The sequence below is a fragment of the Rhipicephalus sanguineus genome, chromosome 4 (assembly GCF_013339695.2).
Source record: "Rhipicephalus sanguineus isolate Rsan-2018 chromosome 4, BIME_Rsan_1.4, whole genome shotgun sequence".
Lineage (NCBI taxonomy): Eukaryota > Metazoa > Arthropoda > Arachnida > Ixodida > Ixodidae > Rhipicephalus > Rhipicephalus sanguineus.
Genome location: NC_051179.1, coordinates 129368711 through 129393122, shown reverse-complemented (window position 1 = coordinate 129393122; position 24412 = coordinate 129368711). Strand labels below are relative to the sequence as shown.

Sequence of the window (24412 nt, the reverse complement as noted above, 5' to 3'; positions counted from 1 at the left end):
TAATGGCTACGCATCTCCAGAGACTGTGTTTTGGAAGAAAGAATGCCTTTTCTTCTTTTTGGAAAGACACGGCTCCTTGCCTGCCGATAGAGCCAATGCGCTCTCGGCAGTCAGCAAGCCAGCCGCTCAATGGCCCAAACTTTCCTAGTCTCAGTGAATTCCCTGCCCTAATTGCAACCGCACCACGACGTTCACCACCAGCGCCGCTTGCGCCAGTCACTCAACTGTCATCGAACCAACCGACCCACCACCTTAGCCTCCCTGCTCCCGTGCAAGGTACAACGGACTTGAACCCTTCCGTACAACAGCTGACTTCCGCTGCCGTGTCCTCAACCAGCCCGCCAACCAATCAACCAGGCCCTCTGCCCGATCAGCGTCCACTAGGAACCAGACCACGACCTAGACCGCCCCAACCAGCAACGCAAAGCGCTACGCGGACCAGTCCCCGAAAGACTCGGAGACAGAAAAACAAAGTGACGAACTGACTAGGTGAGCCTTTTGCCAGAAAGGCGAATACCTCCCATGCATTCTTAAAGTTGAGAAAAACCGTGGAAAAGCGCATTCGAAACGAACTGCATGCTTCAACCCTCAGTGCATATTTAGCGGCTCGTGTTGCACCTAGGGGACTTTGTATTTCTGTAAAAGCAGCCACAAGCCATATGTCCGCTAAAAATATCGCTCAATGGCATGAAATCCTTAAAAAAGCCTCTTTAGATCTTACCCGTACTGTTCAGAACCATTACCAGCATGCTGTAAAAGACTCTCTAAACACGGAACGACAACTGTACGCGAGTGCTGACCTCAGTGTGCATGAAATTGCCGAATTAGATAGGTATAAAGTGAAAAAGCTAAGTGAAATTTACGACAAGAAATGTAAAAAGTTGCTCCGTGACGGCGTGGACCGCTCGTTGTTTCCAAAACAGGTAATAACGGCGGTCCCGACAAACTCGCTTCCTGAGCTAGATAATAGCACGCCGCCGTCCACCAACGTAGTGAACCTTTCGCATGTAAGTCTAAACAGGGACGAACTCCGCGTCTTGTCACGGGGCCTCACTTTTTGTCCTGCAACTGGTGGATATGACGATTTTCAATTGGCTAAGGATTTAGAGAATTTTTCACGTAACATGCGCCTACGAGAATATTTCCATGACCGTCCGTCCACTAGCGACATGCAGCCAGTTGTGTTTACCAATAACCGTTGGACCCCTCCGGCCCAACGTGATAAATATCTAGACATGTATATTGAAGCAGTCCAACGCGACGTGCTTAAAGCCTACGAAAAGCAAAAACCGTTTAAATCAAACATTTCATTTGAGGAAAGGAAAGCTATTTCATCACTGGCTAAACGCAGTGATATCGTGATAAAGCCAGCCGACAAAGGTGGTGCCGTTGTTATTATGAATAAAACGGATTATATAAGCGAAGCCCATAGACAGCTTAACAATCCGATTTTTTATAAGCACTTATAGACTATGATCCCACTGAAGAGTTTAAAGCAGTTGTCCAAGATACCGTCAACGATCTCGTAAAAGATAATCAATTAGGCGACAAGGCAGTACGCTCCCTCGTCCCGCTCAGTCCCGTCCCTGGCAGGTTCTACTTGCTGCCCAAAATACATAAAGAAAACTGTCCTGGACGCCCCATTGTTTCGGGCATTGGCACTGTCACGGAGCAACTTTCCCGCTACGTTGATGTAATAATCAGTAGCCTTCCATGTAAATTCTCGTCCTATCTTAAAGACACAAATCATTTTTTGTTGGACATTGATGAACTCGTGATACCAGACAATTCCATGCTCGTGACATTAGATGTGGTTTGACTGTATACCAATATACCCCATAGCGATGGCATCAAGGCAGTAATTCAAGCGTACGAAGAACTGTCTGATGAAAAGCCCATTGGAAGTGATACATTAGCTACCTTATTGAAATTAATCTTACAGCTTAATAATTTTGAATTTGATGGCTCCCACTACCTTCAAGTAAGTGGAACATCAATGGGCACTCGCATTGGACCTAATTACGCTAGCCTTTTCATGTCTGTTCTGGAAAATGATTTTTTAAGAAATCGCGCGTTAAAGCCTCTTTATTATAAGCGATTTATAGATGACATCTTTTTGATCTGGCCCCATGGTGAAAATGAACTTTTATCTTTTATAGTTGATTTCAACACTGTTCACCAATCTATTTCGTTTTCGCATGATTACTCTCGTTCTACCGTTAACTTTCTGGACGTCACAGTTTGCATCTCTGACAACAAACTAACCACTAGGCTTTACAGGAAACCTACAGACAGGCACCGTTATCTTCACTTTAAAAGTTCGCATGTAAAACATTGGAAAACCAGTATACCGTACAGTCAGGCGCTCCGCTTTAAGAGAATTTGCTCTGAGCAGTCAGACTTTTATGCAAACTGCGTACAACTCCGTGAATCTTTGATTCAGCAGCAATACCCACCCCGCATTGTTGAGGATGCCGTCAGAAGAGCCGATGCGCTGAATCGCAAGGATTTGTTCAGCGCTAAAAAGCAACCATCCGTTCAGGCACAAAGTAATCTAGTTCTAACACACTCAGCATCGGTGCCAAACGTTTCCTCAATTCTCAAAAAACATTTCAACATACTAGCGCAGAGTGCCCATCTTAAAGTAATATTTCCATTGCCACCTCGGGTAGTCTTCAGACGGTCTCGCAATCTGCGTGACAGCGGCGGGCGCTGCGCTCCTCGGCCCCCGGCGCATGGACAGAGTACAACCGACTCGACGCTGTGTGCCGGCGGCACGCCCAGCGGCTACGCGACCGCAGCTGGACGGGCGTCTGTTCCTCTCTGAGTGATCCACGAGGACGTCGCCGCGGCTGGCACATCATGCGCGTCCTGATAAACCCGAAAGTGTCGCGCTACCCAGTGCTCGCCATAGCCGTTGCGCAGGGCATCACTGAAAGGGAGCTTGCTGAACTGCTTGCCGCCTCTTTCGCGCCTCCTTCCCCTCCTAGAGCGGGGAGCGCTGGCGGTGTCACGACAAACGCCGCACCCCCGCTCCCTCCCGTGGATCCCATCACCTCAGCTGACATTCGCTCTCTCTGCAAGGAGGACTTCTCCCTCTACGAACTGGAACGGGTTCTCCTCAGAAAGCGCAAGCGCAGCGCCCCTGGAGCGGACAAATCACTCATCAGCAGTTGAGAAACCTGGATGCCTCCCAGCGCCCACTCTTGTTGGATGCATTCAACAGAGCTTTCTCCAGTGCTGTCCTCCCGGAAGAATGGCGTTCCGCGACTGTGATTCCTGTCCTCAAACAAGGCAAACCGCCGCGATCGGTGACGTCATACAGGCCCATCTCTCTCACTTCTGTGGCGGGCAAAACTATGGAGGAGATGGCTCTTTACCGGCTACAGTGGATCGCGGAGGTGCGCAACGCTTTCCCACCAGAGCAGTGTGGATTCCGGCCACATCGCGCGACCATCGACTGCATTGCTGCAGTCGTGAGCACCCTCGAGAAGGCCCTTCACGATGGAGAAATGGCCATCCTACTCCTTGACATAAAGTCGGCGTTCGACTCGCTCCCCCACTCGTCTATCATCAGTGCTGTGCGCGCGCTAGGTGTTGAGGGCAAACTCTTGAACTACGTTCAGGCCTTCCTCACTGACCGAACGTTTACTGTGCGCGTGGGCGGGGCGACAAGTGCGCCGCGATCTGTCAGCTGTGGCGTCCCACAAGGCAGCGTCCTCAGCCCGTTTTTGTTTAATCTGGTGCTCGCGCCGCTCGTCAAGTGCCTACCAGAAACGGCTGTGTTCCCTGTTCGCGCAGTGGTGTCCGCTGATGACGTCGCATTGTATGTGCGTGGTCCGACCCGAAAGTGCTCGGTGGTGCGCGCTTGCATGCAGGAGGCCCTCCAATGTGTGGCCGCCTTCGTGAGAAACATCGGACTCGCGATCTCGGCGCCGAAAACCGAGGCCCTCGTCGTCCACCCTCGTGCTGAAGCCCGACGACGTCTTCCGTGCCTTCAGCTGGATGGTGCACCAATAGTTTGGAGTAGCAACGTCCGCTACCTCGGCCTGACGATAGACAATCGCCTCCGATGGTTCCCGGCGGTGCGACGTGTACGACAGACGACGCGTCGCGTGGAATCGGCCGTGCGCCAACTACTCGCAGGCGGCAACGGCTGCCCCGCTGCCTTCGCCTGCACCATCTACGAGGCGATGGCTCTGTCTGCCATCCACTACGCACTGCCGATCTGCAAACTTCAGGCGCCACAGTGGCGACTGATCGACCAGGACCACCGCCGAGTCATCCGCATGTGTCACGGAATGCCTCGTGGCTCTCGTGTGGCCGAGACCCTCGCGGAGGCTCGTGCGTGGCCTGCGTCGCTCACGGCGGACCTGCGCGCATTGTGCCACTTGCAGCGTCTCCACCGAGCGCCTGATGTATGTATAGTGATTCGAGAGGAAAAGGAAAAAGGCACCTAATTTCTGCAGCCCAATAGGGAGCACGGCGCAGTGCCTATAGCGCCTGATGCAGGTCCCCTCCTCTCGCGGTTACGTGCTGTGCCAAACTCACGTGTCGGCCAACTTATCGACGTGTACGACGGTGTTGTGGCTGACGACCCCGCACGCCCTTCGCGCTGGCCATCCCCTCACCGTCGAGTGCCCCTTCGAGTGAACTTGCACCTGCCGGGCATTCGATCCAAACGCCACACCCCCATCAGTGCCATTGCTCAGGAGGCCGCGGCGCGGATGTATGAGGACCTGGCCGGGAGGACGCAGGTGTTCACCGATGGGTCCGTCCTGCAGGATCGCTCAGCCGCGGCCGCCTGCATAGCCCCTCAGCTCAGCTCGGAACGACAGTGCCGCTTGCGATACTGTGCATCCTCAACAACAGCTGAGCTAGTCGGGCTCCAGCTGGCTGCAGACCTCCTGCGCAATTCGCCGGCCGTCACGAGCGCAGCAATCTTCTGCGACTCGAAACCTGCCCTCCGCCAGCTCGCGAGGGAGGAACGAGGCCCCCTTCTTGCTCAGCGTGCCGCTCTCAGCCTGCTGGCCCTCCAGGAACGAGGCTGTGATGTGGTCCTTCAGGTGGCTCCCTTCACACGTCGGCATCGCGGGCAACGAGGCTGCAGACGAACTCGCAAAACGAGCACACTCCGCCGAGACTTCGCTGACGGATTACGCCAGCTCGTTCGACTCGGCACGCAACAACCTTCGCCGGGAGCTGGTGCGCAAGCATCCTGACGCACGGGTCGCCGGGGTCGCCTCCGGACACCCCCCTCCTCCCATCCCAGCCACCGGTTTCACTCGCCGCGAGCGCCCGCTTCTTCTTGCCCTGAGGACCGGTTCTGTGTGGCCCGCGGAACGCAGGCATCGTCTTTGCGGCGCCGCTGCACCGAACTGCACCGATTGCGGCGCGATCGAAACCCTGTGCCACCTATTGTTTGACTGTCCGTCTCTCAACACTGCGCGGAAGCGGCTCGCCATGAAGTACCGCCTCGTCGGACTGCCGTGTGCGACCCTACAGGACTTGCTCCATCCCACCGGCCACGTACACCGTCGCCGATCAGCCCTTGCGGCCCTACTAGCTTTTCTCGAGGATGCCGGCCTAGTCGAATTTTCTAGCCGCTCACCACGGTGACTCGGACGCCCGTTCTCCTGCCCCCACCCCCTCACTGTTTTTTTTTCCACTCACACCTTTCTGTTTCTTCTTTTACCATACTCTTTTCACTCTCACTGTCCCTTTAATCCCCAATCCCTCGTGAGTGTATCGGTTGAGGTGTCCTCACTTGAGAGACAGTTATCGTGCACTCCACACCCAATTTCCATTTTCATTTCCTTCTTCCTTTTAAGAATCACCCCCCCCCCCCCCAATCTGTATGACATCCTAACTTCATCTAAAACAAGGGTTCCCGATAATGTCGGTTGCCGACCTTGCAAAAAACCACGATGCAAGGTTTGCGCGCATATGACGACGTCACACATTGCTAAAAGCACTGCTTCTGATTTCTTCTATAAAATTAAAGGAAATTTTACGTGTGACACTTACAATTGCATCTATTTGCTCGAATGTTCCGTCTGCAAATTACAGTACATTGGACAAACCGAAACGCCCTTCACATATCGGTTCAACAACCACAAGTGTCATGCTGCCACCATTCCTAACCTTCCGCTATCAAAACACGTGCACATTCCGGGCCACTCATTTGATAATATTACAGCTACAATCCTTCAATCTGGTTTCCGTTCCCACCACTAAAGAGAGCTTCGAGAATCGTATTTAATCTATAAGTTTAAAGCCGTCACTTGTGGCATGAATGAAAGCGCTGGCAAACTTTCATTTTTACCCATTTAGTTTCCTAAACATTCTTGACTACCCCCGCTATTATTGCCGCTATGCTTTCACGCAGATAGATTAATTCCCTGTTTGAGCTTTGTCGGATCATGACAAGATGTTACACCCGCGTTTATGTTTATCGATAACTTGCTCGCGGTTGTACCTATGACGTGCTATTGATGTTTGTGCCGGTGACTCACGCGTTATGTGGCTTCACCATTTTTTACTCATTGTTAATCATTTTTTACTCTTTTATTCGTTTTGTCTTGCGCAAGTGCGCACGCGTGTATTCTCGTTTTTTCTTGTCCTATCACGCGCACCGTTTCCCCACGTGCTTTTAACAACCGCTTGTCAGCCAATAACAGCGCTATGATACGTTACTGCGCATTTTATATTGCGGTACCGTCGCATGTTCGCATCACTCCGACGAAGGCCGGTCCCGCGGCCGAAACGTCAGTCCTTTTACTGAACAATTTTTCCTACGTGCTTGATTTGTTTTCAACTTTTACTTCCGGGTCCTTTGTTAGCACTTTATTGTTCATATATATATATATATATATATATATATATATATATATGCCATCTAGTGGCGATTCACACAAGTGCACTATTGTACACACTTTTATTGCACCAACGCCATCTAGGAAACGAGACGAGGAATGGTGATGACGACACAGATTGTGTACAGCGCCATCTAGAATATCACTCAACTGCAGTTTGTATGTTGTTGATGATGATGATGATGATGTCTGTGGTCTTCCCCTTTATACCGGGGGGGCACCTTTTAGTGTCCTGACCGGAACGAGAAACAAATAAATTTAAAAAAAAGAGAGAGAAACAGAGCAAAATCACACCAGGTCCATGAACATCACAATTGTTCACTGTCTCCCTGACCACCACTGCAGAAGCCTTGCTTTTGTTATTGCTGTCGCTGCCAGGGGGTGCACGTTGGTGTCGCGGCTGCCGCCTTCACCCGATGCGCCACAGTCTTTCACAAAGCCGAGTGCCTCCGGTAGTGTGGCGCCATCTGTCTGACGAGGACAGAGGCGTTCGCAGTGAAGCACCAGGTGTTCAATGCTCTCCTCGTCTTTCCCGCATGTCCTGCACTGCACAGTGCCGTCAGCCAACGACGGGTCGAAGTGACGCCGATACACCCGAGTGCGGAGCGCTCCAGCACGGGCCTCAAACAGAAGTGCACTGCCGGCACTATTGCCGTATAAGCGTTCGGCGGAGATGGTGGTCTTGTGGGCTCTGTATAGGGCCAGGCTAGGTTTCTGCTCCATAGCCGCCTGCCACACCGACGTCTCAGCTTCCTGCACTCTATTCCGTACTCTTACTGCCCATTTTCTCTCACTGTCCTCCTGGACGGGGTCAGTAAAAAGGGAGTACTTGCGGCACAGATTGTGGAGACACCTGCGCCATGGTGTGCTCATGCCCTTGATAGCTGTGTATCTAAATACACGACGGGCCCACCGCTGGTCGTTCATGAGGCGAAGACGGCCTTCGTAGGCCGCCTTGCTCCTTGCCTCTCGTGCCTCGTAACTTGACCATCCGAGGTCACCTTGCACAGCTTCGACCGCTACACGTCCGTGACACGCCAGCGCCAGTCGCCCAACCTCACGCTGGCCTCTTTCCAACCACTGGCGTGTTGCTGCGGACAGGCAGATGACAGCGTTGGCGAATGTCAGCACTGGCACATGTACTGCCTTCCACAGTTCGCGCACTAGTACAAACCGGTTGCACCCCCACAGGCTCCGCCGTAACACGTTGGCGGCCCTCACAGAAGCCTGTCGAACGTGCTCCTCTTGCTTGTCATAGAGATCTGCGGATCTGCGGAGGTGCAAAGGTTGACACCGAGATACCAGTACTTGTCTGATACCGAAATGCTTCCTCCGTCGGGAAGCTGCACATCAATGGTCTCCACGCCTGAAAACTGCAATATGGCCGATTTTTTGGCATTGAAGTGAAGGCCCAGACTCTTCAGGTGGTCGGCCGCCAGTGTTACCAACCTCTGAAGGTCACTGCTGCACTCAGCCAGTAGTACTAGATCATCAGCGAACACCAAGCCGGGCAGCGTCCATGTCTGCGCCACTCCACCAATCATGAGTCGGAACGCGAAGCCAACTCCCGATTCCACGATGCCTGCTCGAGTCCCGCTGCATGTATAGCAGCGGAGACAAAGGGCAGCCCTGCCTGAGTCCTCTTGTCACCCTCACAGGCTGTGTTCTGGTGCCTCTGAAGCATGCTACCACCGAGCTATCTGCATAGAGCCGCCGGAGAAAGTCTGTCCACACGCGCGGCATTTGTCGTTGGTCTAACTGGTGGAAAAACTCCACGTGCGGCACACTATAAGCTTTGGCGACATCCAGGAAGCATCCAAGCAGATTTCTGGTTTCTCTCCGTGCCACCTCGATGGTCTGGGTGAGCACGAAAAGATTGTCTTCCAAGCGTCGGTTCCGTCGGAAGCCATTCTGGAGTTCAGACAGTATGCCCCTCTTCTCCGCCTAGCCGCTCATCCAGCCCTTCAAGACTTGAGCGAAGAGTCTATATAGGACGCTCGTCACCGTGATTGGTCTATAGTCGCCCAGCAGTCCAGCGTCGTCTCCTCTCTTGCACACGAGGCTTACTCTGCCGCATTGCCAGTCGGATGGGATTGGGCCGTTCTTGAGGATGGTATTGAAGATTCCCGCGAGGTGTTCACGAGCTGACTTCCCCAGGCATTTCACAAGGCCCGCCGGTATGCCGTCCAGTCCGGTAGCAGTACTTGCACTGATACGCGGGAGTGCACGCTCAAGAGCGATCCTAGTTATCTGCCAATGACAGCGCCATCTATTATACTGTTCGGGAGATACTGCCGGTTACGCCTTAGTGCTCGTTCACACAGCCCTCAAACCTCCCGTCGCCTCAGCGTCACGTCAAAAAAACGTACAGCAGACGCGACGTAGCAGTGTACGAACAGACGACGGCGATTGCAGCGTCGACAGCAGCACGTTTTTGTGCAGTGTTGACCGACTGATGCACCAAAATAGGAATTGTCCACGCAGCTCAAATGGTTCGCTGGCGCTCTCCCGACTCCGCTGGGCTCTCCTGCTCGCACCGCAAACACACACAAAAACAGCCACTTGTCCCCCCGTTTTATGGCCCATTCAGTCAGGCGCGCGTTCAGTGTTCCCAAGGCCACGGACCCGGGGGCCGTATGCTATACGCGTGGCTCTTCTCAGAACTCACAACTCGAAACGTAAATTTCTGATTAGTCCGTTTTCTAGGGGCGGGGCTCCGTCCCGTGCCGGCGACGGAAACGTAGAGCATTGCTCTGCGTCGCCGTCAACCGTTTTTTTTTTTTCGGAGAAAACGTCTCGGAAACCCTCTCCCCTGACGGAAATCGGCGCCGTGACGTTGACGTGACGGAGCGTTTGACGGCTGTGTGAACGAGCCCTTACGCCGGACGCATGGCAAGGTTAGACTGAGATGAGCTTCGCCCCTAAAAGTGACACACAGAGGAAGCCTTGCTTGGTCATTGCCTGAATGCCGACGATGTAATAGCTGACGCCGCGCTATGTTATCGAAGTTTGCGTAGCCCCGACAGTGAGCTACACCTCTTCGCTGAGAGTTGGAAGGCTGAGTGAGAAATCAGAACTAGCCGAAATGGGTTGTTCTATACTATGTAGGTTACTGTTTAGAGCACTTATAATACACATAAAAATTTTGTGGCTGCATGTTCACGTCGTACAAGTGCTGTTACTTTTGCATTACCAATTTTTGACCTCTGGGTTGCTTAATGAATTTTTAGGGCAAGCCTGTATGCCCCTCACCTTTATGGCTTGTTTCCATGACGAGACACATGGTTCATGAGGTCGTGTTTTTGTGAAAAAAATGCCTTGCAGATGGACACAGGAAGAAGGACACTATCCTGTGTGGACGCGCATGTGTCTCATGAGGATGCTTTTCAGCAGAAAGGACGCATTGCAGTGGACACAGGAAAAGGGCCGCTCTCCTGAGTGCACGCGGATGTGCTTCACGAGGCTCCTTTTCTGCACAAAGGATGCACTGCAGTGGACACAAGAAAAGGCCCGCTCTCCTGTGTGCATACGGATGTGTTTCACCAGACCGTCTTTCTGCACAAAGGACGCATTGCAGCGTACACAAGAAAAGGGCCGCTCTCCAGTGTGCACGCGGATGTGCCTCACAAGGTTAAATTTTTGCACGAAGGACGCATTGCAGTGGACACAGGTGAAGGGGCGCTCCCCTGTGTGGATGCGCACGTGGTCAATGAGGTGGCGTTTTGCCGTAAAGGATGCATCGCAGTGCACACAGGAATAGGGCCGCTCTCCTGTGTGCATACGGATGTGTCTCACGAGACCGTCTTTCTCCGCAAAGGATGCACTGCAGTGGGCACAGGAAAATGGACGCTCTCCTGTGTGCGTGTGGATGTGTCTCACGAGGTTGCTTTTCCGCGCAAAGGACGCACTGCAGTGGACACACGAGAAGGGGCGCTCTCCTGTGTGGGTGCGCACGTGAGCCACCAGCTTGGACTTGTTAGTGAATGCAGCTGGACACAAGTGGCACTGTATGGGGGGCTCGCCCATGTGTTTCCGAAGGTGTCTGTTCATAGTCGATTTCTCCAAGGTCACATAGGTGCACTGCTGGCAGCAATGAAGTCGGCCTCGTACGCATTCCAAGGAAGAAGACTGCTCCAAGGACGCAAAAGACGAGGAACCTGGAAAGCCATCGAGAACACACAAAGGCAAGGCAAATTATGTGTCATACACTACATGAAACCAGACTATTGCAGCAGGCAATACAGAAGGGTTGCTCCATATGTAAGTGAAGTGGACAACCACCTTGTCTCACACAAACCAAAGCTACTGGTATGGCAACAATGCACCAACACTGCTAATTCTGAGAAAATTCCTACCTTGCTGCACACAAACATTATGCTTAACAGATGCCAACACTGGGTGCCAAAAAAATATGATCTGATTAAGATGTCAATCCGATGCTATATATCGAAAGAGTAAAAAATGCTAGGATGTGTACCAATGAACACTAACCCATCAAAATACTTACTGCATTTCTGTTTTCCAAAAATACTTACTGCATTTCTGTTTTCCAAAACCATAGAAGTATCCATAGAACACTGCACAGCAAAAGAACCACTTCATATTTGAAGACATGAAGCATATGAAAGAAAATATGATTGAAATAAATTTATGTCATGCGAAGTGGAAAAGCAAAAGAAAAATATTCATTTATAAAGGTTACAAAAGCATCGAGATGGTCAGAGTTACCAGGAACATAATGTGTATTACACACCGAACTGTTTATGTTACTGCAACAGCTTACATTATTTGTCTATACTGCTTAAAGGGCCCCTCACCATGTTTGACGATTTTGAGCTGACGAGCGCAATGCATGCACTGGGCGTTCACAATTACGTCTGCCAAAATTTGCAACGCTACGCGCCACGTAAATGGGTCAAATTTGAAGCTGAACGCTGCTTGCCCTCCTTCTCGCGGCCGCGCGCCCAGAGAATGAGGGGATGACGTACATGGTGGAATGGCCCTACGCAGATGGTAGCGCTGTGACGTCGCTCCTCTACGTAGACGACTGTGCTCTGACGTCGCCAACAGTAGCACGTGACACTGCGATAATTATTTGACACGACGTGTTGTTTGTGTAATTTGTTGCTTGAATAAATAAATTAAAGTTGAGAGCAATAATAAAACACACAAATGTAATGTGTGCGTTTTCTGTTATAATTTTTACTGCGAATCGCAGCGAGATTCGAGACTAATCTACCTCCGTTTCGCACGCGTTCGTGCTCTCGCTCCTTTCGCATCGTGCAGAAGCCACCCTTTGTAACGAAACTAATTTTCTACCGCGTTCCAGCGCCCATTAGGCTCATTTATCCTCCCGCGTCTAACTAGATGTTCATGCGGCACACCGCTAGTCTCGCGTCCGTACAAATGTCGCAGCTTTCGTGCTCAGTAATAGTGTAGTAATAGGTTGAAAGCCAAGTGATCGGCGAGAGCGCATTCGGCATAACTTGCAGAGACGAAGCGCAAAGAACGCCGCCACAACACCGCACGCGTCTCGGGGGCTCGGCCTGTTTCTGGTACGTCATGCGCTCGTGGCATTGTGTGCGCATGACGTGTTCATGCGTATGCATCATGTGATCCTCCTGCTCGCGTGCCGAAGATGGCAGGGAAGGGATTTGGCTTGCGAAGGCTACACGGGGCGAGCGGCAAGAGTTTGCAGCTCGCCTCCCCGCATCATGGTTTCGCGCCGCTACAAATTATTGTTTTCCTCACCTTCTAACGGACCGATTAGAAAAATTCTTGTGGCATAATGCTCTTCATTGGGCTCGCAACAACTTCCAATGTCTAAGTAAAATTCCTTACGTCACCTGGTGAGGGGCCCTTTAAATCAAGCATAATGGTACCAGGGATTACCAGGTCGCGCATTGGCCAGATAATGTTTCAGTTATTTACAGAGTCACTTTCAAATTATCATTTAGAACTTAGTGTTCAATCAAACTGCCACTACCGAGCATTGCGGCAAATTATCTGCAAAACTGTTTCTCTCAGCACGGACACATACGTAAAACAAAAGGATGCATATTAAACGCCTCGTCTGAGTCGGTGCTTTGTAAGACAATAAAAATTTCCTCACATTGATGATTCAAACTTAAATATTGCAATGAAATTCATTATTTTTCCAATTTCAATAGTATTATAGACCAACAGTGACAAAAGTGACTATAGTCGGATACAACTTAAGAAGTCAGGAGAGGCCCCGCCCAGACGACCGAAGCGCGGCAGCCGATCACCTCCGCGACTAAAGAAATAGTCCCGCTCATGACGTCAGTCCCGAGTGCGCGCCCATTGGTGCAGGCTTGTGTCTATCCGCCTTTGAAGAGGAAATGACGCTGACTTCTAAATTTTTATCCGACTATTAGCCCCGAGAACGAACTCTGGCGGCGCGGCAGTCGCGGCGATGCGACGTCACGGCAAGGAGTCGCTTGTTCCGCGGCCGAGGATCGTCTTTTTCTGCGCCCGCCGCGTACCAGCTCTTTCGCGATACGGTGGTGATTACTGCTCATTCTTGCGATGCAATACTTCCAACGGAAAAGGTAGAAGTTTGCACTACTAGCGAAAGTTTAGTAAGCGGTAGGAAGTTTGGATAATATATATCTTATAATAGACGAATTCCCGTCCGAACGGAAGCTTCGCCGTTCATCGGTGCTAAAAAATTTACGCAATGGTTCTAACTTCATTACAACTTGGCATAGACTCCACGGTTAGAACACGCGTCCCGAAGATTACAAATTAAATTAGGATGTTTTCAATTCACTAACTACATTGTGGCTTATCGTACAAGTTACGTATGCCTTTGCATACATAACTTGTAATCACCTAATTCTAGGTGATTTGACAAATTGCGCTTTCTGCTACAGAAGACTTTAGATGAATCTGTCCATCGTAAAGAATCACTTAATACATCCGGGAAATTAAATAGAATAATACTGACACGCACACAATGGTTTTGGAAATTCTAAGGTGCTAGTATACATGGATTATGTAAACATTTCTTCTCAACGCTCCTCTAGGATTATGTGGCTGTATACCCTGATTTGCATGACTCGCGGTCCGATCAACCGCCAGGTCACGGGCGGTAATGTTAAATTCTCGTGGGAGCACAGTTCATAACAATCGTCTGCAAAACAAACACCTGAAAGTCGAAATGAGCCTTTTGAACTATTTTGATGGCACTCTCAGTGACGTGGCCCACGTATTAATTGAACGTCCTTCGCCTTAATGGGTCAATTAATGGTTTCGCACGTCATGTCCACATAAAGGCTGATGATGCTCAGGGTATCAAATGCAAAAAAAAATTAATTTATGATCTGGGTATCTAAACTAGTACTTATACAAGTGTAACAGCGCCGTTGGTACGGTGCTGCATGAAGACACAATCTGACAGCAATAAGGAGTTTCCGCAATTAACCTAAACTTTTTTATGTTGTGAAATGAAGCCCCGAAATTATTGCGAGAAAAACGTGAAACAAACTACATGATAAGTGAGCGAGTACACAATAATAATATTATCTGGGGTTTAACGTCCCAAAACCACGATATGATTATGAGAGACGCCGTAGTGGAGGGCTCCGGAAATTTCGACCACCTGGGGTTCTTTAACGTGCACCTAAATCTAAGTACACGGGCCTCAAACATTTTCGCCTCCATCGAAAATGCAGCCGCCGCGGCCGGGATTCGATCCCGCGACCTTCGGGTCAGCAGTCGAGCGCCATAACCACTAGACCACCGTGGCGGGGCGGCGCGTACACAAGAAAAACAAACACAACAACTGCGGCAGTATTCTGGGGCGAGCGCTTTCGAGATATTTTGCGAAGCTCAATACTGCGTGCGCTTTCGTAATCGTACGCGGGGCTTGGCACACCGGCAAGAACGCTGTCCGCCGATCGCGGATTCGTCCGATGCAAATAACACTTGTGGAGGCGAAGCCATCATATTTTTTAAAGGAATCGCCCGTGAACAACGCAACCTAATAATGTGAATAAGGTGTCTTGCGTGTCAAGACCACGACATGATTGTGAGACATGCTGCAGATTAATTTGACCGCCTCGAATTCTTTAACGTGCTCCTGTATCTAAGCAGAGGAATGTTGCTTTTCACACCCGTCGGAATGCGGCTGCTGTGGTCGGGAATCAGACCCATCCCCGAAGTTAGCAGCGCGACACAACAACAAACCTGATCACCCCTTTCAAAGTGTGCACGACGGCGCGCGGGCACCGTTGGGGACTGTGAAGAAAAAATGCATATAACTCTTTGTCGTTTTACTAGAAACATTATCGATGCTGCTTTCGTCATTCATCTGAAGCTTGAGACAGGCAAAAAGCGAACGCAAACAGCGGAACAGCGCACGAAGCAAGCGCGTGATACGGCGGCGCGTCACGGCGGGCGTCGAAGAGTCCTTGCCGTGACGTCATCCACGCCTCCCGCCAGGCGGCGCCACCCCAACTTCTCGGGGCTAATAGTCAGTAGAGTCAGTACTATAATAACTGGGGTTTAACATCCCAAAATCACGACATGATAATGAAGGACGCCGTAGTGGAGGGCTCCGGAAAGTTCAACCATCTGGTGTTCTTTATAGTGCACTGACATCGCACAGTACACGGGTCTCTAGCATCTTGCCTCCATCGAAATGTGACCGCCGCGGCCGGGATCGATAAGTAGCAGTCTAGACAGGGTCACATCATAATCCCAAGTTCATAATGGATTAGGATGTCAACTAAGTGTGTTGTGATGATGCGAGTGTCGTCGTTTCGTGTATTTTTTTGTAACGCCGGTCTTTCAAGTGTAATCGCAAAGACTTTAGAAAATTTCCATGACTTAATCATGCGCCGTGCTAAGCAGCATATGCGTTCATACGCGCCGAAGTGAAAAGTGCTCAATCCCGGGAACAAGTGTTCGCGTCGAGTATGTTGTGTGTGTGCCGTTCGTCGCGACAAATAGTAGTCGAGCCGAGTGAAGCTTCAGCAACGATGATACCATCAGGATGCTCCAGAGGCTCGGGACATCGCCGAGAGGCTCCAGCTTCCGGCACCTTCCTGGGTGGAGCCACCTGGCTGTGCTAGCGGGACCTCCAGTCGCGTTCAGCTTCTGCCACTTTTGGACCACAATAAAGTTCTACTCACTCACTCACTCACAACTCACTCACTCACTCACTCACTCACTCACTCACTCACTCACTCACTACTCACTCACTCACTCACTCACTCACTCACCACTCACTCACTCACTCACTCACTCACTCACTCACTCACTCACTCACTCACTCACTCACTCACTCAGGATGCTCAAGTTTTATTGCTCCGTCATTCTTGTCATTCGTAATGCGCAATGTCGTGCGAGTGTTGTTGTGCCCGATGGTATGCGCTGTGGTGAAACTTCTGCGCACCGTGTCACATCTGAGCAATTCTGTCCACTGCAGTGAAGTGTGGACAAGAAATGGAAATCATGAAATATTTAGGAGCGTGGTGCTGAGTTTCCGATTTGTGTGGGTTGCGTGCATGTGCCCAGAAGTGGAGCTCGAATACAAGCGCTTTCCGTGCACGTAGTCTGACCTTTTGAGACATGCATTATGATCGACGTTCTAAAGAGTAAAATTTACGTAGTTCAATGCCAAGATTCCGTAGTCCAAAGTGAAAGCTAGTGGTAGTGTTTCAATAAATTATGATGTATTGGGATCAGTTGTTTAAACGGAAATAATTACCTCGTTACTGCACAATTAGTCATGCTATATATCTTCGTAGACAGAGTCGAATGACCACTCAAGTTACGTGCAATAAAAATTAAATAAATAGATTATGAAAATCCTGCTGAAATGCCCCATGACCATCTCGTTCCACACGTCAATGCCGTCACCAAAGCTAGTGTGTGTAGCAAAATATTTTAGGAAGACGTAGACAACAAGAACGATTAATTTACCATTAGCTCAGTGTTCGTAGTCTCCTCCTTGCCAGTAGTGCGCAGTAATTGAAAAATTAAGCCTCTTTTCGAAAGGAGGACGCCGTGTCGCAATGGGCTAAATACTTTCTCAACAGATTGGATGAATACGACGACGATTCCTTGAAGGTGCACGCAGCTGAGTTGCTATGGGACCTAGCTTGCAGATGCTGCAATCACTTGTGGTGAGAATAATTGTGTGGCTCGAAGCAAATTCATATTCTCCAGATTTTGACAGATCGACCCGCTTCGATCAGCATCAAAATTTCTAGTAAGTTTTGCTGTTTCGTGCTTCTGGACCTTGTACAGCCACTGGACAAGTGTTCCGGTAATCACACCCAAGCTGTTAGTAAGGGTCTGCCTCAAGGAATTGTCCTCAGGTATTCCTCAGAATGTGGCAAGGGTCAAAACTAAAAAATTAACTCTGTCGTCCCATGGCTGGCTCACAGTTGTAGACAATCAACAACTTCTTAGCAGATGTAATGCCGTTTTCTTTGCAGAGTAGTTGTTGGTAACTATATACACTACTATAAATCCAGTCGACTCCACTGCTGCTATGAATTCTTTGACCCAGGCATGGAGAGCCTTCCCATTGAGTCGATGTGTTGTAAAGGAAACTATCGATCCGCGAAAAACCAGACCGACAGCCGTTCATTGTTCCAACTTCTCCTTCTTCTTTTGTACTGTTTGCTTGTACGCATTTATTACTTCATATTTTTCTACATAATCCCGGCCCCAGTAGAGCTGAACAACTCGAGCTTACAGAATTTGTGTGCAGGTCTTCTTAAAACTTGCTTTCTTGGGCTTTCACCCGGCATGCTCAAATTATGTCATCTTGACCAGGGTAAACGTCTGTGATTCGCCCCAAGAACCATCTGTCGAAATGTCAAGCTCCTTGATCACCCAATCCCCTTGACCACACTACTACTAGGATGTGCTGGGCAAAGGTGAAGCGCCTATAATTCTGATAGGTGATCCTTCTTCCACCGGATCAACCGGTGATCTACCAGCTTCCGACAGTATCTCAGCTTCTTGCTGTCACGTCGCGCAGCCTGAGCACTTCGAGCTTCGTAGTCATTGTTGGTTCGCTGCGGAGAAGCCAGTGATGAACGCTTAGTGTCTGTATATGTCCAGGTCAGCGGTCTTGGATTAAAAACAGCATCTTCTGCCAACAGCACAGCCTCAGTTCCTTCACTTTCGAGTTTACACTTTCCCAGCACCTTGCGTAATGATGACTTGAGTGACGCAAGAGTCTCTTCCACCGACCATCCTAGCAAGGCGCACCAAATTGGGAGCCCTTCAAGACGTTCTGAATGCCCTGGAAATCTCGATGCTGTCGTTGAGTCTCTCAATGGTGTGGAAATCGCTCGATCTCGATCCATAGGAATATCCTTAGGCAGCGCTTCAGCGTGACCTAACTCCAGATATTGCTGGATGACTGTCATATCGCTGCAACAAACCTTCCTTCGTGGATAACCTCTGTGTTAGTCTTTGTAGACGTGAGAGCACGGTTTCTCGGTTGCTTGCAAGTATCAGTTTCTCATCTTCCTTTTAAGGCAACGCCACAGTGTATCTGTCGTTTTTCTTGGTAATAGTTCCTTGGAAACGTGCAGTGAACTTGTGTAAGGGTGATTTGCCAGAATCTGTGATGCCCGCTGCTTCAAGTTGCCGAAACGACTGGGGAATCTGCGAAATTGTGTGATTGTCGCTGATCATTTCGACTCGCAGAACACAGACCATGAGGTTAGTGTTGCAGTCAAGAAGCACCTTGACGACTGGGTCCTTGCAATGACCATCCAAACGCCGTGTGATTGCAACCAATTCTGGGAATTTTGTGCTCCTTATTACATCTCCAGTAGTAAATTTCAAAAGGTGGTGAGCTCTAGTCAACAAGCTGATGCCAGTCTCTGTCTCTGCTTCAAGAAAATTCTTTTCGTCAGCAATAACTTTGCCTTCGAGACGCAACTTCTGCATGAAGTGACTATCAGCTGTCGGCGAAGGAATGTCGTGACATAAAACTGGGACGACGATTGCCTGAACGATGTGGATGTCGGTAGAGTACTGGCTGCGCAGGGGAACTTGAACAACTTTTCGTTTTTCCGCAGAAGTTGGTGATGCGCTGCCAAACATGTTGAATGCAACCCCAATTCAGTACCCGCAAATTCAGTTTCACAGCGAGATCTTCCGTGACGAAAGATTGCTGACTGCCTCCATCGAGTGTCCCTCAGATGTATCTTGATCTGTCGTTTTTTATAACAAAGGTGCGAAAGGTCTGACTTTGCTGTCATTTCTCTCGCAACCGTTTGAAGAATCTTTGTTGGGCAGCATATTCGTATGTGATGAGACCATTCCGACTGCGCTACAGGAAGCATCCACTGGTCGAGCAGTGTTCGCTGTCATGTTCTTCCTGTAGTGAGGGTCACAGATACCTAATGCGTGCCTTCCGTTACAACTTGAACAGAAGAGTCTGACTTGGCAAGACCGTGCCTGGTGACCACGCAACGTACATCTACAGCAGTGGTTATCTTTAGGTAGCTGTTCTTTCTTAGCAAGAAGAGAAAGATTGGTATCGCAGACTCGTGTTCCGTGCTCCTTCGATCGACAGAAGAAACACTCGCTCCAGGTGTATGATGCACTGTGCAGTACAGAAGCGGTGCTGCTGCCTCGAGCTCTCTGATGACTGAGGGTGTGGTCATCGCCAGGTCGTTGTGAGAATGACTGACACTGCTCCCAGCTTTCCAATTCCACGCGTATGAACATGAGCAGCTCTTGTAACTCCGATTCTGACGGTGAAGCTGCCAGTGCCGGATCGGAGGCATTCGCGTCAGACTCATGTTGTCCTAAAGCATGGCTTTACTTTGCACGTGTATATGACAGAACGACCTCGTATGGCAAATACTCTCGTAGAATCTCAATCAACATTGCAGAGAAAGTTACCGTTGGTATATTTAGTGCAGTCAGACATCGAATGTTCAGCTGCACAGCATCATAAAAATGCCCAAGGCCTCAGACGTCGCTTCCTGATTTTACATGAGGGAGATTGCGAAGCACTGACAGGTGGTTGTGTACTATTCTTCTCCAATCTCTGAACTGTTGTTTGAGTAGATCCACGGCATCTGCGTAACAGGCTTTGGAAGTGGGGAACCCAGAAATCGCCACTGCCACTTCACCAGCAAGGCAATGCCGTAGGTAGAAAAACTTCGCCGTCGATAAGGCGTTGGTAATATGAACAGTCTGCTCAAACTGCTCCCAGAAAGCTGACCACTTGTGAATATCGCCTCTAAATGTTGGCAAGTCAAGGTTCAGCAGCTTTGGGCCAATTCTGGTCAGAGCATCAGGAGCTGTCGGGGTTGCAATCTGGGGAGCAGCCGCCACGGTACTACCGGGCGTCCCGAAAGGAATATTTTGCAGCAAATCTCTGCAAGCTTGCTGATGGCTTGGTCGTGGTACTCTGACACAGTTAGATAGTGTTCTTCAAGCTCATCGTCGGCGAGGTGCGCTTAGAAAGCGCGCTGTTGCTAGCCGATAGAAAGTCATAAATACCTGTAAGCTTGGCCTCGTCCACAGCAGGATCTGTCAGTAGAGACCGTGCTTCCTGTAAAGCTTCATATTCTGTGCTCGTCGAGCTGAGCGCTTGGTCTTGAGGCAATCCATCCTATAAGATGTCGAGGTCTGGGGTCCACGCCGATCACAAACGATCCATTGTAAGTCCTTGGCACCCGCAGCGCGACACAGTAGAGTACAAGGTCCCCTCGAGTCATGCGATGAGAGAAACGTGTCCGCACGGGGGTTTTCGGCACCAAAATGTAAAGAAAACTAGCGATCTGCGGAGGAACCAGACCGACTGCCGTTCATTGAACTTCTTTTGCAGTTCTCGCCGCCACGCGTTTACTATACTCCATCTTTTTCTACGTGTGTAAAATAATACGAGCAAAATATTGTCTGTGTGGTCGTCCCAACTTAAAGATCAGTAGAGTGGAAACTTTGGTGTGTTGGTAGGACATAATGAATGTAAAAACAGCGCTGTTTGTGTCTGTTATAATCATCAGTCCTTGTCTGTTGTGCTGCTTTTACATCTTGAGTATAAGCACATAATACTCTATTCATGATGCACTGTTGTTCCATCTGTCTTTTAATCCAATAAACGTGTCCGCCTTTTGGTCTCATGACCGCTCGTTTTATTCCAGCCTCGGTCATCAGCTTCTATTGATCTTGTTTTGCTTGCTGCCCAAAATTAATGACAATCAGCAGCATGGGCCGATGCTAAATGCCAGATGATGCAGTCTACTATATCTTCAGGGTAGCTTCGGCGCTCATTTCATGGCTTAGAATCTAATGCAAAAGGAAAGCTGCCTTCTTTTTTCTTTTGTGGGAACCCCCAACGATATTCTGCATCAAGCCATAATTATTGTCTTCACTGAAGGCAATCACATTTCTTTCATTGCTACTTGCTGAGCAATGTTGTGCAGCTTCAGAGGTGGCAGGAAATTTGAGCACGCAGTCTGCTAACAATGAAACAACTCACTGATTGCCGACTGACTCACTGCTGGTAGCCTGTGTGGAAACACTTCTAGTGCACTCATTAGTGTAATCTTGAGCGCTTGAAATGTCATGAAATGACTCTCCTTCTTTGGGTTTTCGTTCATTTGGCTGAGAATGCAATGGTGGGTTCCTAGCTGTTGCTGCCTTGCGAGGTTTCTGTTGAGAAATAGGCGCCAGGCAAGAAGCATAATCTTCGAAGACTGTCGGCATGGCACCACAATAATTGTCTTATATGGTAGCCTTCAACATAATCGCTTTTGAAGACAATACCTGCTGCACACTCCTTTTGATTTGACTAGCTAATTTTAAGGTCTTCCCTCACAATGCTTTTTGGCAATTTTTAGAATAGCAGTTTGTCAATCAGGGTTTAATGAGATGACGCACTAACAGCCACTTATCGCTGGGCTACGTACGTGCACTCCATTGCTACTTGGCACCCTCAACAGCCTGTATCATGTGACTGAGCTGCGATGCCGACCCATGCCTTGCCAGCCACCATGACCACTGCGCACGTCCCTTCACAAGTCCTTCAGGTCGTTTTTTTTTTTTTTTTGCTGTGAACACACGTAGTGGACACCGGACAACAGACTTGCGCGCATGTTTGTCATCTTCAGATTTTTTTTATGGGCATTGGGAAGTTTTGATGGTCGACACTGGTTGTCCGCAGATTGCTGTCGTCACTCCTGACGGGACTGCATAAGTTTGGGCGTCACGCTGTTTGCATTGTGCAACACCCCCGGTTATATTTTTGAACGGATGATTACTGAAAGCTTCATGGCTACAAGTGCAAATACTTGGTTGTGCTACATTGAAGACATCGTAATCCTTTCTTGATATTTTCGAACATACTATGTTTGACTTCGTGCGATTATCGCGTGGCTCAGATCTGCTGGCCAGCATAAAGACCTCACATTTTGCTGCAGGAAAGCTGACAATACGAGGACGTCATCTTCCAGGAGGGTGTCCGTGCTGTTACCGAACATTCCTAGCCCAATTCCATAAAGACGCTCTGAAGTTTTTTGGCCTGTGTGACATTGTCACGAAATAACCTTGCAGGCGTGTTGTCGCAAGGATTCTTGGGTTTGTGAACATTGCGTCTTTCCGAATGGTCCACTAGCTTATCCCTCCTCAAACCTCTCGCTCATTAAGCTTCTTGTTTTTATACTTTAGACAATCGCCTCTGTACTGCGTGTGCATGTAAATATGTGCTACTTTCTATAACTACCTCAGAAAGCACTAGCACTGGCATTCTCAGAACATACGACTCCCTTCTTGGACGATACTACTGCTGCAGAATTTAAACATTTGTGTGCAAGTATACTGATGCTTAGACTGCCAGAGATCGGTGGAAGGCTTTCCTCAATGCTCGAGCGGTACACTTCAGCCTCTACCTTGCTTGGCTTGCCCATTTTACCACTTCGGCATGAATTTATACGACCCATTACCTTGAACACTTCTGGGAACAGATGGATAATTGGCAGAGACCATCTCACGTGTTACACCAAGACTGCAGCTTTGCCTACAGCAACAGCAGCTAGAAAAGTTACGTTCACTCAGTCATGTGGCAAGCCTAGCCCTTTCGGCCCTGGCGTCGTCATTGACGACACCGCACAAAAGTTCCCCTAGCACTTTGAAAATAAACCCAAAACGGCTCATTCTTGGGGAAATACTTCTTCAATGATCCCCGCTGTGATTGACACCAAAGTTGCAACATATTTGCTGAGCTGGGAGCCACAAAGAAGAAAAAGCTTGACCGGAGTCATGGGTGACGCCGAGGCGGGTCAGGTGAGGCGGCTAAGCGCCGTTTTTGGGACGTCGTACAGACGCTGTTTCAAGGAGTATCACACTGAAAAGTGAGACGTGGTTCACATTTTGTGTACTCTAGTGAGTAGCAGAATTAAAGAAGCCATTTTCCTAATTTCACGGCTACTGAGCCCTAATGACCTAATTTGATTCCATGCTAATTAATCCATAAATACTTGCACCATTGGCTCAATTTTTCGTTTTTGGTCTTCTGAGGTCCTAACTATTAGGAAAACACGCACAAAAAATGTCTCCGGCCAAAATAAAAAATCCAGGGCTGAAAGGGCTAGGCACTCTGTTGCATCAAGCAAACATATCAATCCTTAAGTTCATATTGTACTTCAACGAATAATGTTTCATATCACCATAGGTCTTGTAAGTTGGACACAATGGCGTAGTGGCAAGTCTGACCTTGTGCAGCCATGCTGGTGCACACGCTGACCTCACTCTGATGTGTTGTAGCAGGAAGGCCTTTGCCGTGGTTAGCCCTTTCTTGTACATGGCTGGTGATGTATCAGCCATAAAAATAGAAACACTTCATGACAAAGTCTCTCAGAAGACGGGGATTTTGGAAGCTTTCTTTGTTGCCTTAAGTTGTAAGCATTCCAAGCAAGCCTGACAGTCACTTTATTGTGCGTTATACCTCAATGCAACGAAATCCATTGAAACATTCTATTGAGTCCTACTTCAGTACCCCATGCTATGAAGTTCTTTCAAAATGTGCAGAGATCCTTGTGTTCACTGCTCCAAAATGAATCCCTTAATAACAGTTGCAGAACAGGCTTGCTACCCCACAGTACCACAAGTTGTTGCTCCCTGCAAGACTTTGTTTCTTTAGGGATGCCTCAATCACTATGTTTTGATGTACTGTCAATTAAATGACGCATTCAAGTAACTCAGTCCTCAACACCTTGAGAGACTGAAGTATGAACGCTGCAGTGTTCGCTCCATGCTCTATTTGAACTGACCTGGCGGTCAGCAGTTTTCTGCTGGTGGGCATGTCTTCATTTGCGCACCAAGTAGCATATCGTTCTGCTATAGGAGTGGAGCGCTCAATGCGTGTCCGGGGAATTGTCAGCCGGCAGTCTATATTGTCACGCGACTAAGCCTGTTCGACTCAAAGTTGCTGCCTTTGTTTGGGGAATCCGACGCAAAGATGACAAAAGTACTGAGGGCCTTCAAGCTCGCGATTCCCTACGTTGCTGATCTGATCAGTTGCTTCC

General features: G+C 49.2%; 1 protein-coding gene across 2 annotated transcripts in view; it reads right to left on the bottom strand.

Annotated features, from left to right (window-relative positions):
* The window catches only part of LOC119390670 (gastrula zinc finger protein XlCGF8.2DB), an 807836-nt gene that overhangs the window by 235222 nt on the left and 548202 nt on the right, over positions 1-24412 (bottom strand). For both annotated transcript variants that reach the window (XM_037658374.2, XM_037658376.2), the window contains one exon: positions 10157-11032. In XM_037658374.2, the coding sequence (XP_037514302.1) occupies positions 10221-11032 (812 nt within the window). In that variant the 3' untranslated portion in view covers positions 10157-10220. Of the gene's footprint in view, positions 11033-24412 lie in introns of those variants that run through there.